Below are 17,471 nucleotides of genomic sequence, written 5' to 3'. Positions count from 1 at the left end.
GTGTTCATCTTGTCTCTGTAAATCCAATCTTTCAAACTCAACATGGAGAAGGCCTTCTGATTTTAATGCACCATATCTAACGAGCAGCTTGTATCTCTTCTTTCAGCTCTTGTCTAGACACTGAAATGGATAGTATTCTAAAATCTGATAAAATTCTAAAGGTCAAATCTCATAACGCGTTGTGATTCCTAGCCAATAATAGACCTTCTAGAACCAATTATTTAATCTGGAGCCACACTGTAGACTGTCCTGTCGTTTGTCTGGCCTCCACTGAACAGCTGCCAAGTGATGTGATCAGTGAACCTGCAAAAGTATGGGACAAGTGTCTCCTGTGACAGATCTTGGGCAACACAGACAGCAGGCAAAGCTGCCTGTGTGTCAGACGAAGTGGGGCCATGTGTTCACAAATGTCTTGTCCTTCCCACTTCCTCAGTGATGGGTTTTGGTCTGGCTGTATGGAAGACAGAGTTCTCAGTATGTGCTGGAATAGGAAATTCTTTTCTAACAATGTGTCATGTGATGCTTAGAACCGATGAGGTCTTACTCTATGTTTTTATTTCATTCTTCCTGTTCACGTATGAATGAATTAATCCAAGCAAAACTGCAGAGGCTGTAGCCATGAGAATGAGGTTTGGATCACCTGGCCCCTGCTAGTTCACAGCACGTACCCAGCTGAGTTGGATGCAGCAGCTCACTGATGTGCCATGCTAGACCATTGGGAGCCATTCCTGTCCAATCAGGATGGCAAGTCACTCACTTAAATTTCTAATCTTTTGTTCCGAATTTCTCTATTTTGTTTCTTTCAAACTTTAAGGGAAATGATGCGTAGCATCTTTCTCTGGTTAAAAAGAGGGAACGATGCCCTCAGCAACTCAGAGCTGGTACAGTTTCATCGACTCAGATCGATAGCAGACCTGTTCCTTTTGCAGAATCTGTCTTTGAGCAGATGTCACCCACCCAGACTGAGCATTCCTTTAGAATATAGATTGCCATCATTCCACCCTGTCCTCCACAAAAAGGTCTATGAACAGCAAGCTGCTTTTTTTCCATTGCTACCTGTCACAAAAATTGATTCTACTTGTATTGCAAAGTATTTACTATCTACAAATAAGGCTGTAGTTGTTCTGGCATTATTATTATTTAAATCTCTAGTGCATAAGTCCACTGCTCCATTGATTGCAAAGACTAATTAATCAATATTTTCTAAGCGAATGGGGAGATAATAATGTGCAATTTAGAGGATATTTCTGCTAGATTGTATTTCTGCAAGCCCTACAAAGCATAACTAATGATCTCTGGAGCACGTTCTGACATTGAATGAGCAGTCTACCTGGTTTGTCTTCCTCCACATCTTGTGCATACGAGTTTGCTCACACACTGTATTTCATAATGTGATCAAAGCCAATTTTTGCTTCGTGTTTTAGTAACTTCTCATTTTCATTGTTCTTACTAGCAGCAGCAGCATTTGCAATTTCAACCTGTGGCAGAAAGCATGTTTCCTTTCTTAGAGAAAATCTGAATTTAGAAGCCACAGAAAAGCATGGCTTGCAGCTCTTGTTGCTACAGTCTGACAGAGAAAACAGGCCACAAGGGATGCTAATTTATTAAAATAAATAAATGAATAAATAAGTCTCATGTTCTTTTCTCTTCAAATACACAATCTTAAGGCGGGTATTCAAGCATCTGGTTAATTCATATGCCTTTAATTCTCTAAAGATTACATATGCACACCCAATTATATCTGCCTCATTCATTTAAAAATTGACATACTGTTGTATTTATATTACATAGCAGTGCCAAATTGCTAAAGGGCATAGAAGGAAGAATTTTATAAGCAAAGTGTGCTAAGTTCTTCTGTAAAAGTGGATAGCTTCTACAGAGTTGTAAGACCAGTTTAAAAACCATATACACACTTTTTTTCTGCTATTAGTGAATGGGTAAATAGGCTTTTCAGACAATACATACCTTGTAAAACTTTGAGATACAGTCTTGCTTCATAAAGGAGGTGGCAGAGTGGGCACCAACCCTCCTGTCTGAGATCCCTTAATATTGCAGTAATAAGGCTGATCTTCCCTTGGTGTGGTTTTGGATTGGAACTGGTTGCTGCCATCTGAGATTTCATAACTGCCTTGTCTCTGACAACTGTATAGGTGCAATACTGCAAAGACTGATGAGGATCAGAGCCTAGTGCTGGGGGCTGATGTATCCCATGAGTTTGCACAGCTTGCCAGAATATTTGTACTTAGCATGAGACAGGTGATCACGGTCTGCTTCAGAGGATGTAAGTAGGATTTGAAAAACTAATCCATGTCCAAACTATGCTCTTCATCTCTCTGGTATCTAAGGAGATTGAGATCCTTAGAGGCACCACCAGTGTTGTTGTCATATTATCAGTAAATTCCTGTGAGGTCTGCTAACTAGAAGTACATACTGTGGTTAGTAGCCTACTGCTTTGTGTTGGGATTTGCTTATCAATGTTGCCATGGAGATCACAGTTCTAACTGTGGGAGCTGCAGCACTTGGTCCTGTGTGCGTGTGTATAAATGTAACACGCACCAGATTCTGCCCTGCTGCTTACATTTGAGATCTGCTTGTTTGTTTTCCAGATTCTTGTGTAGGAGAGCTGAATAGCTTCCATGAGTTATTCATATTGTTGTGGTATTAAAAATGTCAGAATCAGGATTGGTACCTACTGTTTTAGGTCCCATATAGAAATGAGGTCTGTGCACCAGATTTTTATAGTGCGTATGTCTAAGCCCTGTAAACTGGAAGGAAATATTTGCAAAGCTTCTCCAAGCTGCAGCCTTTTTTTGTGATAGCGGCAAGCATATTAGCTGTCTGAAACAGATAAGTCAGAATAAGAGGCAGAAATACAGTTTTTACAACTTGGAAGATGTGTAAAGGAGTCATCTTCCCAGTTTGTTTTAGAAATTGTAATGTGGTTTGAAATGTGGGTAGGAGGGTGGCAGAATGAGTACTGAATGTAAAAGCCTTCCTTACATTTGTGCAGGGTATGCAGGCTCCATGTGCTCGGAAACATTGCTGGGAGAACATCAATTAAAATGCTTTAGACTGACAGGCTTTAAGGATGTTGAGGTAAACAGTGAATCATGTTCGTTCATTAGCAGGAAGGAAAACATTTTGCAAGTGTGCTCCAGACTGGGCACTGGACTGGAATAAGGCTTCCCAAGGGGATGACTGGGATTTTAGCCAGGGCTTGCTGCTTTGCAACGTTCAAAGGAAAAGAGCCAAAGTGTTTTGCCCTGTATCAGAAGCAGGCCGTCTGAATTTGCAATGGCTGTGTGTTTGCAGAGTGACACTGAGAGAAACTTGTACATCTAAATTCAGAGTAAGAGGAAACAGCATGCTGATAAAGAGATTCATAGGAAAGATTTCAGAAGTTGAAAGCTTTGATAGGGTGGGGTAATAAAGGGGAATAATAATAACAAATTTTCCTGTGATGGGCCCCATGCTCTACCAGCGTTGAGCAGAAGGAGGTAATTTAAGAGAAAAGGAGGAGTGAAAGCAGATCCCAGCTCAGCATCACAGGCAGTCCCTGTCCTGATCTACCTCAGTTCCCCAATTCTGTGTAATAGTTTTGAGGCTCTAGAACTCGAGAGAGAGGATGCCGTGGGAGCTTCACCCACAAGGTTGTCTAGGATGGGGCAGTAGACTACACACCTCAAGACTGCTTCTGACAAGAAGGAAGGAAGGATCGTTGTCATAGGCAGCTCCCTTCTGAGATGAACAGAGGGCCCTATATGTCAACCCAACCTTATCCATAGGGAAGTGTGCTGCTTCCCTGGGGCCCAGGTCAGGGATATTTCTAGAAAATGTCCTAGTCTCATTCACCCCTCTGATTATTATCCAGCAGCAATTAGGTCACTGAGAGAAGCCTGAGGGTTCTCAAAAAGGACTTCAGGGGATTGGGGTGATCAGTGGACAGAGCAGGCATACAGGTCATATGCTGGGAATTATGAGGTTGAATCCCTATGGGGAGTGCCAACAAGGCTGACATCCTGGTGGAGTCTGTTGTAGACCACCTAACCAGAATAAAGGGATGAGACATTCTGTGAGCAGATAGCAGAAGTTGCGTGATCACTAACTCTTGTTCTTATGGGTGACTCAACTTCCCTGATCTCTGCTGGAAGTACTATACAGCACAGAAGAAGCAGTCTAGGAGGTTTCTAGAGTGTATAGGACATAATTTCGTGACACAGCTGGTAAGAGAGCCTACAGGGAGAGCTGCCCCACTTGACCTGCTGTTCACAGAGGACTGGTGGGAGATGTGGAGGTAAGGAGCTGTCTTGGACAAAGTGACCATGAAATGCTAGAGTTCTCAGTTCTTTGTGAATCCAAGAGGGGGGGGGGGCAGCAAAACTGCTGCCTTGGGCTTCCAGAGGGTGGATTCTGAATTGTCCAGGACTTTGGTAAGGAGGTCCCATGGGATTCAGTCCTGAAGTTTAAGAGCATCCAGGAAGGCTGGCTGCTTCTCGAGAAGTCATAAAGGTGCAAGAGCAGGTTATCCCACTGTGCCACAGATGAGCCAGTGGGGAAAGACTGGCATGGGTGAACAGAGCTATTCCTGAGTCTCCAGGAGAAAATCTACCTCCCGTGGAAGAAGGGAAGGGCAACCTGGGAAGAGTACAAAGAAGTTGTTATGATGTGCAGGGAGAAAATCAGAAAGGCAAAAGCCCAGCTTCAGCTCAGCCTGGCTGCTGGGCTAAAAGGGAACAAGGAAGTTTTTTAACAGATATATTAGCAGTAAGAGGAAGGCTAAGAAGAGTCTCCATCCTTTACTGAATGTGTTGGGGAACATGACCACTGAGGATAAGGAAAAGACTGAGGTTCTCAATGCCTTCTTTACATCCGTATTTAAAAGATGGACCAGTTGTCCTTGGGGTACTCTACCCCCGATCTGGAAGTCTTGAATGAGGAGCAGAGTAAACCCTACATTATTCAGGTGGAAACAGTTAAAGACCTACTGCTTTACCTGGACTGCCACAAGTCTATGGGGCCAGATGGGATTCACTCAAGGGTGCTGAGGGAGCTGGTGGAGATGAATGCCAAGCTGTTTTCCACCATCTATCAGCATTCCTGGTAACCAGAGAGGTCCCAGAGGACTGGAGGCTTGCCAATGTCACTCTCATCTACAAGAAAGTTCATGAGGATCCGGGGAAACTGCAGCCACTGGTGAGGCTGCAACGTGAGTACTGTGTTCAGTTTTGGACCCCTCACTGCAAGAAAGACATTGAGGCCTTGGAGCGTGTTCAGAGAAGCTCAACAAAGCTGATGAGAGGTCTGGAGCACAAGTCTTACAAGGAGCAGCTGAAGGAGCTGAGATTGTTTAGTCTGGAGAAGAAGAGACTAGGGGAAATCTTATCTCTTTCTATAACTACCTGAAAGGAGGTTGTGGTGAGGCGGGAATCGGTCTCTTCTCATAAAACTACTCATAGGTCTAGAGGGAATGGCCTTAAGTTTTGCTCAGGGAGATTCAGGTTGGATGCTAGGAAAAACATGGTAAGGCAGTAGAACTGGACTGCCTAGGGAGGTGGTGGAGTCACCATCCCTGAAAATGTTGAAGAAATGTTTAGATGTTGTACTGAAGGACATTATTTAGTGGGAATTATTGGTGATAGGTAAATGGTTGGATCGGATGATCTTAGAGGTCTTTTCCAACCTTGGTGATTCTACCATTCTATGAAATTTGGAGATAGCTTTCTGAACAACAGCATCGCCAGCAGAAACCATGGAGTCCTCCTACAAATCCCCCACATTCATTGCTGCATAGATTCAAGAAGGAAACAAGGCTGTCCCCCAAGGAAAAAGTTCTAGTCATTCCATCAGAACCAAAAGATGTTCTTGGAGCTGGTGGGAGCCTGTCATAGGATTAGTGGTCAGACTTGATCATATTCATCAGAATTCTCTTCTCCTACTCCCCTCCTCTGTACTAGTCCTAACAATTTAATCCATAGCAGTTTGTCTTCAGGGGCTGTAATTGATCCATCTGTGATTTAGCTCATCAGATGCTCATTAAATAGCTTGAGGCCTTTCTTATTCATGAGGAGTGAGATTCACAGATCTAAAAACACTTTGTCTTTGTCTTAACTGGATTCATTTAGTATTCTGAGATTCAGGGAGGCTAATAAACTTACATGAACTATTATCTAAAGGTGAGCTGCCAAGTGAACATGAAGGATGATCCAAGTAATGCTGATGTGCAAGTGCTCTCTGACCTTGGGTGTCAGGTGTGAGCAGCATGGAGAATTACTGTTAAAGTCCCAGAAGATTTTTCTTGCTGCTCTGGGAGGTGTCCCAGAATGCCCAGTCTGTATGTAATCAGATAGTGCAGTTTGTGATAGAGCTTCTGGAACTGTATGTGCAAGGAGGCATCGTTTTATGCTAGCACTGTCAGCAGGAAGCGCAGAAGTATTTTGTGCCTTGTATATGCAGTTTGGGTTTGACATCTGGTTTTCTTTTTTAAGTGCCACTATTGTTCTTAGCTGCTGTCTGTATTCCAGCAGTGCCTGTGTGGATATGCATTTCCCACACCGCCTGCATCACCAACCCCTTCCCCCTGAGAAAATGCCTATCACCATCCCTTAGCAAGGATATGCTGACAATCTGCAAAAGAGAACAATGCCCGTGGACTGCAGAAAGCAGCTTCCTTTCCCAGGTTATTTAATGAACACTTGAAAAATTTCCAAGGTGTACAGAGATGAAGTGGGATCTCTGTTCTATTCCTTTCCAAGCATGGCTCTGCATGTAGGGAATTCCATGAAGATGGATAATTTCCTGCAATTCTCTGTGCAATCTTATGCCTTGCATCTTCAAACTCAGCATGTGATGGAGGTCTGTTAAGTTACTACTGCCACAATAAGCTCCTAAGTTCTCCATATTCTTTTAAGGCACCAGTTTCATCAGGCAACGCAGGCAATGCACAGAATCTATTAATTATAATTGTGAATCATATTAACCTTTGAGGCCCCATAGACAAAGCCTACTATGAAGGATTTGAACCTGAACAGGTCATGTCACAGTTCACATTAACTAAGTTCCCAGTTATGTGTTTTGAGATTGTGAAGTATTTGGGAAAAGACACATTTCCTTATTGCTCAAAATTACAGTATTTCTAAACACTCAGTGCTTGTGTTTATAGTTGCACTTTGTTCTGTGTAAATATTAATGAGGTATTCTTCTTTCTTTGTAGTGTACAGAGGCCAAAAAGCATTGCTGGTACTTTGAAGGGTTATATCCTACCTATTATATGTAAGTAGTCATCACTTTCCTTTTTGTGTTTTTTAGTAAGCAAGAGGTAACTAGATTCTTTCAGCTCTTAAAACTGTTATTCTTTCATGGATTATACTTTTTCCATAACTTCTCTAAGACTTTTTCCCCATCTAATTTAAAAATGAAAATGCAAGAAAACTTCTTCCCCACTTTCCCCATCTAATCTATTTCCCCTTCCCTCTATTAAAAAAAAAAAAAAAAAGTATGCAGACTCATTTCCCCACCCATTCAGATGATCTTTCCATTTGAAAACAAAATGTTGGATCTTAAACAGCTCTCATTTCAGAACGATGAAAGGAAACGTAAGTAGAGCTGTGTGAGGACAGTCCTCTCTTTGTTCTGAACAAGGAAAGGTAATCAGGCAGCATACCAAGAGTAGCTGTGTCTCTGTGGTAATGCTGATGTTTAATTTAGGGAGTTGAGATGATTTGTTATCTATGACATAACTGTCCTTTTGATGAGTGGCATCAACATTCACATCAGGTTTGGGTGTGAACCAAATGCCAATGAACTCTGGGAGCATGATCGAGGATCCTTCTAAATTGCAGTTTTCTGTTTTAAGTTGCCCACAGCGACAATAAAAAGGCAGAGGAAATGTATGAGTGGGATGTTATTTTTCCTGTGTATTTGGGGGCAGAAAGGAGATAAATGCACTAGACTTTAGGTTATATAACTTTATAATTGCAAACATCTTTTAAAACTAAGTTAAAAAAAAAAAAGGGGTGGGGAGTAGGTAGCAGCAACAGGTCATTGCTCCCTTGGCAAACTCTTCCCCAGTCACATATAGGAAATTACTGTAATCCTGATGCTCCCCAGGAACCTTCCTCCTTTTTCTTCTCCACCTCCATTTCATCAGCCAGAAGCAGGAGAGAAGTGCTAGAGCCAAAAAGCAGCCAGGAAGCCAGGCAAGAAACAAAGCTCCCTGAAAGAATGAACCACTGTGTGGTTTAATTATCTGTGATCCTGAATATTAACTGATGAATAAGTGTTTTTGCCTGCAACTTTCTGTCTGTTTTTCAGGTGACTGAAATGTTGAGAATGGTTGAGAATGGCCCAAACTGTATATACAAGACATAAAATGTTTCTGCATAAATGGTTGGCTAGAACATATGAGTGGATTTAAATGAGATAATTTTCTTTGCATTCTAATAACAGCAGGACTTTGGTTCCACCTGCATTTTTTTTTTTGTTACGACGTGGGAAAGAATATCCCCCTGTAACTTGACATTCAGGAGTGCATTACTCATCTTCACCTTGGTGTTCTGCCTGCCTATATTGCTGCTCATGTATTTTTGCAGTCAGTATTTGTTTTCCTTGTTAATACAAAGGGAGTAACTGCTCGGATATTGGTTGTTAGCTCAAACTCTTTATGACACAAGTAAAAAGATACAGTCCTGTGAAAGCAAGGCGTATAAAAGGGGAGGCTCAGTCTCTGCAATAGATCGGATGCACACAAGGTTGCTTCTTAATTGTTTTCCATTTGATTACTAGTTTACTGAGTTGTGTTTTTTTTGTGCAATGAAATGGATTACCTTGCTGAAAAGCAGCGTGTTTATTTTCTAGTCCATCAAAGAGGTTGACCGAAATTGCACACAGCTTTGAAGACTGAAAGGAAGAAATTTGTGAATTATACAGAGAACTGGGAGAGGGCTTATATATTGTTGTTAAAAAGGATTGCTCAGCTCAATTATCTTAATCCCAAGAAGAGCCAGAGGAGGGTATTTAGCTTTCTTTATTTGAATAAAGAGATTCTACTGGGGGCATTTCTCCATAGGCAGAGTCTGATGGGTTTCTCAACCCATCAGAGGTTGCAGCCTCATTTTTATCTCCTCTTCCCACCCACATTGTTCCTTCTCCTTTCTTCATTGGCTGAAGTACTTGGAGGTTACAGACTTCCTGGTCCACCTAATACATGTTCCCCCTTGTATGTGACTACCCTGTGTATCATACATCACATGTGCAATGAACTCTAACTTTATGCCACCCAGGGCATAGAAGTTAATTAGCCCATTAAACCTGTGCAGTAAGTTTAAAATTCCTAAGGTCAAGGTTGTCAATTGAAGCTTTGTAACTGAAGACTTATTTGGTGAGAGTTTACAGGCATCAAGCAGAAAGGAATTTGCAAGCCTCTGTGCAGCTTGTCTGCAGGGACACCTTGTTTGCAAGCCTCTTTTATCTCACTGCAGCAGCCTGTTGTCCAAGATACTGTGTATATGTGTGGCAATAGCAGTCATCTGGGCAGTGTAAGTAAATGGGAAAAGGAAGGGGAAAACAGTGCGATGTGTGCGCTCAGCGATTATTGTGACGGTGAAAAGCATCTTATTAATGCCATTATTATTATTGTGATTATGAGTTTAAGTGAGGAAGAGGAAACAGTAAAGAAAGGGGGTAAGGATTTGGGGATGTTAAAGCTCAGAGGACACATGAGGGTAAATTTGGAAGGAAGCAGGGAGAGACTTTGAGTGTGTATGAACCCTGTAGGATTAAAGGGGGAGCTTGCACCAAAACTATGGGGAATCAATGCCTGCAGTTTCCTGATCTGTTACTTCTACAATTTAATTTATTGCTGGATAGGATCCCTTGCTGCTTCCTACTCACACTGTCTTTTCACATCTGTATCTTGAAGGAGATGTACACCACTAGCCTTAGTGTCCTAGGGCAACGCCCCATTGCTTTGGCATTTGTTTGTCTCTTAACTGAATTAAGTCAGCTCACTCATGCCACAGAAGGTTGTTCATTTTCACATCTTAAACTCAGTGTTGAATCAGCTTGGTATGGTTTCTGGTGAATGCTGGTTAAATGGAAGAAAATTACTATTATGCATATTGTGAGAGAGAAGGCATGAATTGGTAGGATCTCCTTTATTAGCATGTTCATTAGCTGTTAAATAATCTTTGGAGGCATTCAGAGCAAGGCTGGATGGTTCTTTGAGCAAACTGGTCTAGTGGGAGGTGTCCATGCCTATAGCAGGGGATTGGGTCTCTTCCAACCCAAATTATTCTATAAGTATTTTCATCCTGAAAGTGTCTCCTCTGTGCATATCTAGATCTAGAATGTACAGTGATGAAACAAGTTTCATTTTATCTTCCAGACTGCTGCTCAGGAAAATGGTGAGGAGCAGATATACTTAATTGCTCAAGTTCATAATAGATACCATTCCTTCTTATCAGTGGCTTTCTAACAGAAAGTTTTTCCACCCAGTTAACATATGTTAATATGTCCTTTGGTCTTTAGACTATCTTGAGAGACTTTTGAAACTCAGAAACGTAGTCCCTAGTGGTTTCACTGTGATTTCAGTCCCATGCTGACAGTATATCACGTCTCTCTTGAGACACGTTGTATTATAATGAATAGATTAGCTTGTCAGCTCAGAATTATAAAGTTCTGTGTCGATTCACAGATTTATTGTGGTATACTCAGAGCATGGCCTCCTGGGACTGGTGTGCCCATATGCCATATCTGTTCTGGGTAGGCTTTTCTTCCTAGAAGGTGCCTCATCTCTTAAAATTGCCTAAAGTAACATAAATCCAAGGTGGCCTATCATATAAAATGGTTGTTAACTTTAGAAAAAAGTGGCAGAATAGCTGAGTTGATCTTTCCTGTAAGGCCTCTATTTCAGCCATGCAGAGGGAGAGATAAGGCTGTGTCTGCTAAGCAAAAGCAATGTAGGATAAGAAATCACAAAGTAGCTGTCCTAGAAATACAGCCAGATTGGAGACAAAATTTGCAGTAATATCACTGGATTTTTTTGTAACTGCTTTTTCCTTTTTTTTTTTTTTGATTCAGTGTGCTCTCTACTGTAATTGTTTTCAAAAAAAGGCTGTTAGAGCTGTTGCTCAAAACTTTCTTAAAATGCGTTAGTACTACAGCTAGAGCTGAGGTGGAGGTCTCTGTTATTTACGTGGTCATACATCTCTCTAAGTAGTTAATGGTATTAGTACTTGAAAAATATATATTTTTGCCAGTGGCTGTGATTTTTTTTAGCCTCCATAAGTGAGTGATAAGCTTCAGTTTAATTCAAGCAGTGTGCCCTTGTGGCCCAGAAGGCCAGTGATGTGCTGGGATGCATTGAAAAGAGCATGGCCAGTAGGTCGAGGGTGGTTCTTTTCCCCCTCTACTTTGCCCCAGTGAGGCCACATCTAGTATACTGTGTTCAGTTCTGGGCTCCCCAGTTCAAGAAAGACAGGGAACTTCTAGAGAGAGTCCAGTGGAAGGCCACAAGATAGTTAGGGATCTGGAGTTTTCTTCCTCATGAGGAGGGCCTGAGAGACCTGGAACTGTTCAGCCTGAAGAAGAGAAGACTGAGGAGGAATTTTATCAGTGTTTATAAACATCTGAAGTGCTGGTGGGGCCAGACTCTTCAGTGGAGCACAGCAACAGTTCAGGGGGAGCACAAACCAGAACACACAGAAGTTCTATACGAGCATGAGAAAGAACTCTGAGTGTGGCAGAGAAGTAGAACAGGTTGTCCAGACAGGTTGTGGAGTTCCCTTCTCTGGAGATTCATAACCTTCCTGAATGCTGAATTTAACAAAGTGATCCAGATGCTAGGCCCTGCATTCTTTTAAATCTTTCCTTTCCAGACTCAGTGTCATTTTAATAAAACAGCACAAATGTTTCTGAGTACGAGCATGTGTCCAGGGAAATGGAAATACCATGGGTAACTAAGGTCGGTGAGGTAGTCATGTGTAGTAAGGGGATTAGTAACTTAGGGTAACTTAAAGGGAGAAAATAATTTTTGTATTATCCAGTTAACTGTTAACATTGTTTCAGATCATCCTGCTGATCAGTGGTGTGTTGAAGTTCTTTATGATGTGATATGCTAATAGAAGTAGTCAGGAAAAGAGAGGGACTAGAGATCTTCAGTCCATTCTTCTGCTCAGAATAGGTCAGACTGATTTGCTCAGGGCTTTATCCAGTTGGTCTTGGAAAAACTCCAAGGGGAGAGATGGCACAACCTCTGTGGTGGATAGTATGCTCTGTTGCCTGACTGACCTTATGGAATATACATATTTTTGCTGCATATCAAGTCAGAATCTCCTTTGTTTCAGTTTACATCTGTTATCTGTTGTCACAGGCTGCACCACCAGGAAGAGCCTGACTCCATATTCTCAGTAACCTCCTGGGTCCTGGCAGGCTGCTCTTTGGTCCCTTTGGAGCCATTTTTCTTCCTAAATTGAACACGCTCTGGTTCCTCAGCCTCCTCACAGAGCAGGCCTCTGAGCCTCTTTGTGGCCCTGTGCTGAGCTTCCTGCAGTTGATCAGTGTCATTCTTTTTTTCTGAGGCAACAAAATTGAATAATTTTAGATACAGTCCTGCAAGTGCTTGGTGAAAGATGATAATTACTATGCTTGATTAACTCACTAGGCTTCTGTTGGCCATTATTGCTGCTGTGGCACACTGCTGACTTGTCTTTAGCTTGCTATTTAATGTGATCCCAAAGGCTTTTCCCACAGAGCTGCTTCATGCAAGATGTTTGTCCTTCCCACAGGCAAGGCTTTTGCATTTCTTTGATCATTTGTATGAGGTTCCTCTCAGGCTGTTGAGCTCACTAGCTGATCTTCCCCAAGTTTGGTATTATTTGTGAACTTGGTGACCGTACCTTAATTCCACTGACATGCTTGTCAACAGGGCAAGTTCAGATCTCTCTGCAGTACTACCAGTGGTTTTTCTACTCTCTGGGGAGAGTGTGACCTATAGACCACTGTCCTTTGAGTCCTGCTGTCCAAACAAGTTGCAGGGATTGTTTTTCACCTGTTCAGCTCTCTGGCTTGTCCAGAGGCCCTCAATGTGAAGAGGAGTGATTTACTTTTAGTAAATTCATGCCAACTGTTCTCATTCCCTTTCTTCTCCTTCATATGCCCATAAATGTCTCAGGACAACTCAGTCTTTGATTTTTTTCAATTTTTGCTAGCAGCTGACACAAATACGATTGGCGTATTGATCTCCAGATTATCTTTTTGACCTAGTTTGAAAATGGGAAAAAATCTGCATTTTTCCAGCGTCTGTCACTTTTTGGAGATGCCAAATGATGTTGGCCAACACTCTGTATCATTGGGTGAAACTCCTCTAGTCCTATGGACTGGTATGTCTATGGAAGTAATCTGTGACATGATCATCGTCAGCTTCTGGTAATTAATTGCCTTCTACAACACTATCTGTAAGCAGAGGCTTGGGAGTTGTTGCTAATGAGCAGTGAGTTAAAGAGTGCATTGAGTACTTAAGCCTTATATGTTTCTGCTGTCACTAAATCACTCAGCCTACACAGCAGAGGGTCTCAGTTTCCTTTCAGCCTCTTCTTCCAGTGCTAGAGTAGGGGTGGAAGCTCTGTTTGCTGCCCTTCAGTGTCCCTTGCAGGTATCAGTTGTAAGTGAGCTTTGGCTTTCCTAACGTCATTCCTATTTGTGAATTTGATGTTTTCTAAACTCCTCCTTACCTGTTCTCTTTGTAGTTTTTGTTCCACCTCCAGAGCGCTGACTCGTTACACTAGGGCTTAGTCATGAGTTTCCTGTGTGAGTATGTTTTGGAGGATTAGTGGTGGGCTTCTACATGAAAGATCTTCAAAAAAAAACACATGGAACCTTCCTTTGGAAGAAAATGCTACCAGTGATGAGAAAGACAGAAGCAGCATAGAGGAGTGTCATCTTGTAATCTCTTCTGCTTCTTATCTGATGCAGGACATGAATTAATGCTAAAAATGTGGGTAGACATAAATGCAGTATTTTTATGCTTAAATGTTTCTGCCATAGAAAATAGCTTACTGCATACAACAGACAGCTGCAACTGTACATATTTATGTTAAATACTGTTTAATTTTCCTTTTGGAATTAGTAAAAGAACTTTAATATAAATCTAAAAAAAAAGAAATGTTTTGAACATGAAGAATATCAGCAAGCACATGTTCTGCAGTGTTTAGGAGCAATCAAATCTTTTTCTTATTATGGATAAGAATGCTGATTTTTTCGTGTGGCTTTTGAAATAAGTCTGTTGTGTATTTCCACAGTTTTCTCTTCCTTTGCTGATTAAATTTTGACGTGTTTGTCACACAGTCATATTCATTTGGGTTTAGAATGCAAGTCCTTATTTGTTTGGTTGCAAAAGTCTGTAACAATATTTTTATGTTACCAAGAACCTGAAAAATGTTCCAGATAAAAGCAGTAGAAAAGATTTCCTCTCTCACTGTTGATCCAAGTGCTTAAGAAGCAGCTCGTCTGTCAAAATGTGTACAGGAGAACAGGGAAAAACCCACAGTTCAGATATGGGGCATGCTGCACTGTGGGAGTTACTTTCTGTGCTCCGCATCCTTCTATGTTTACTGCTTTTAATTGAGTTAGCTTTCCTGATGATACACTCTTCTTTCCAATTGCAGTTAAGCTGCATGAAATGTCAGCAGGTGTGTGCTTAGGGCAGTAAGCTAGCTGTTGATTTATCACTCTATTTGATTTAAAACCAGCATGGGAAGGAAGATGGGACCACCATTGCAGTTTTCTATGATTTCAGGCATCTTGAATGGCTGGTAGAGTATGGAAACAGGGACCTGGATTTGGGACAGGGATATCATGTTCAAGTGAACAGCTAGAGAAAGGGCCTGTTTGCTTATGTAACTTCTGCTCCAGAATGAAAGTGTGTGATATTAAAGGAAGAAGACAGTAATTATCAGACCATCAGTATATAAAGGCAACAGACACCCCCCCCCACCTTTACTCATTTCTGTGTAATCTTAAACAGTAATGGCACAGAACATCACAGCTCACTTCAATAGACCTATGCCCTTCAAGGCATGTGTTCCTTGCTTCAGATAAGGGGCTAGATTCTCTCAGTGTTGATGGATGTTGATGTTCCAGTCATGAGCATCATAATCACCCAGCTGCTGGAAGCCTTTCCACACAGATGAATTTTCTTTGATGGATCATTTGTCCTGTGTACAGCCTGGAGAGATTCTGACTAGCACACCAACAACCAACTCAGTAAGAATGGCTCCTGAGGAAGGGAAAGGAGTTTTATAGCTCAGCCTTAACAGGCAGTCAAGCAGGTGACTGACCTTATTTAAGATCTGAAGTCTGATCTCTCAGAGATGAGGGCTGGGCAGTTTAGTCTGAAAAAGAGGAAGGAAGGACAGAAAGGGAAGTCGCTTTTTGATGTACTTCTCTAGCAGATATGGACACTGAAATGAGGCTCTCCACTGCTCAAGGTGGAGCACAAAATGCAGTCCTACTCCTACTTCCACAGTTGCGGCTTATCATGAGTGAGCCTCAGCTTTTCCAGATGGAGCCATTTGCCTTGAAATATTCATCAAAATGTGAACTCTTCCATGCCCCAGTTAAGAACCCTAGTGCAAAGCTGAGAAGTAATTTCTTCTGTCTTCCTGTAAGTGGGAGGGGAAGGCTTGTAGGTGGCTTGAGCTCCAGTGAACTGCATCAAGGATCGCTCAACCCTGCAGTCACCTTGATGTTTCTATCCTTTTCTTCAATGGGAGACCTGGAATGAAAATTTTGAAAGACATGACGGTACCTAACTATTGGTCATTAGTACCCATGTCCTTTTCTGTGTTTGGTCCTATGGAAGTCTGATGGAGAAAAAGATGTGTTGTACACAAGTGTCACGGTGTTATCCATGACAGTGACCCAAGGGAAACTGAGAAGGGAGAGAGAAGGGGAAAGGAGAAGAAAAAAAAAATAAACTGCACTGTCAGTGGCCACCGTCAGTGGCCCAAGCAGAGCCGTGCGCTCCGGGGCGGGGGGGAAGGAAACAGCGGGAATAGATGGGTCTACAAAGAAAAAACGACACGATCTGAGAAGGAACTGTAACTTTACTAAATATAATAAAATTAAACAATTGAGAGAGAAATGAAGTTTCCAAACCAAAAGCTGTGAGCTTACGTTAAGGAGGAATTGCAGGGGAAGCACACATGATGAACCTCCATGGCAGCCCAGAGGAACGGGCCCAGGCAGAGCGCCGCCTGGCATCCGGTGCGGACCTCCGCCCCTCTGCTGCTCCCACAGCATTAACTCCTTAACTGCTGCATGATGTTCTGATGTGGATTACCGGCATCAAAACCACAAAACCACAACAAGTTTGTTCAATTTAGGCAGATAGCAAATTCTTGGACGCCCATTGCCCCCTACCAGCAGGCTGTTGATTCTTCCAGAGCAGATAAGGAATTAGATGAATTAGAGATGCTTGACCATTGGGAGCACTTTGCAATACAAAGAACTAATGCTGTGTTTAACAGCGGGCTTGATGAATAATTAGAAGCCTTCATTCCTGCTGGTAGGAAAAAATCATACTTCCTTCTCCAGAAAATTAAGAACTGTCATGATACTGACATATCCATGTCTTCCTTTTTTTAGAACCTTAAATCAGGTGTTCCTCTGCTTTGTTCTGCTGAAGAAAGGCCTGCAGCCTATGTTATAAAAAGAAAAAAAGGCCGTTTGAGGTGTTGTATATCAAACGGATATACAACTGCAGGCTGGAAAAACAGGAGACTTGCTACCTTTGCAGTCAGCAAAGAGAATTCCTTTGCAGAGGCTTTCCCCTTGGGGTCTGAAAAGAGTGAGCTGAGGATACAGTAAGCCACAGGTTATAAGGTTTGTGGGATGGTTGGTGTGATAGGAGCAGCTCATCCAATCAGAAGCAGGCAAGGTTTAACTGTATTCTAGAATTAATGCAGTGCTCATAAACCCTTCACCTAAAGAGTAAATGAGAAATAATCCATTCTTCAGCTGCTGCTTGCTCTTATTTTTCATATTTGTATAAGAGCCAGGGGTTAAGTATCTTGTCTCATTGTGGAAATTCTAATTCTGTCAAAGGAGACAGAAATAAAGTCTTGAGCAAAAAACCAGTCTGTTTCTGTTGTTTCTACTCTTAGGAGGAAAAAAAAAACAAAACAGGAAAGGCCCTTGCTTCCTTTTGGCTCTCTTCTTCCCCTACATTTTCTGAAGTAGTTAAAAGCTGGATGATGTATGAAGAATCTGGCTAACTATGCCTCAAGTGCTCTCCTGGTTACCAGGAGCAGCATTTTAACTCTCAAGTACAGTGTTCTACCATGGTCACAGCTGCATTAATCTATGAAGCAGTTATATTCGTTATATATTTATGTAATTATAAGCCAAAATCAGACCCACATTTTACACAAGGGACTGTTCTTGCAGATGTTGCCCATCACTTTGCTCCATCAGCC

At 41.9% G+C, this 17,471-nt stretch overlaps 1 protein-coding gene across 3 annotated transcripts in view; it reads left to right on the top strand.

Moving 5' to 3' along the window:
• Nucleotides 1-17,471, top strand: part of VOPP1 (VOPP1 WW domain binding protein) — a 59,022-nt gene that overhangs the window by 31,115 nt on the left and 10,436 nt on the right. For all 3 annotated transcript variants that reach the window (XM_065753067.1, XM_065753066.1, XM_065753068.1), the window contains exon 2: nucleotides 7,211-7,269. In XM_065753067.1, the coding sequence (XP_065609139.1) occupies nucleotides 7,211-7,269 (59 nt within the window). The remainder of the gene's footprint in view (nucleotides 1-7,210; nucleotides 7,270-17,471) is intronic.

Source organism: Cyrtonyx montezumae, unplaced genomic scaffold, assembly GCF_038088225.1.
Source record: "Cyrtonyx montezumae isolate F1298 unplaced genomic scaffold, pur_monq_1.0 scaffold_8, whole genome shotgun sequence".
Classification (NCBI taxonomy): domain Eukaryota; kingdom Metazoa; phylum Chordata; class Aves; order Galliformes; family Odontophoridae; genus Cyrtonyx; species Cyrtonyx montezumae.
The sequence above is the reverse complement of the archived record's forward strand: the minus strand, read 5'-3'. Positions and strand labels throughout refer to the sequence as shown.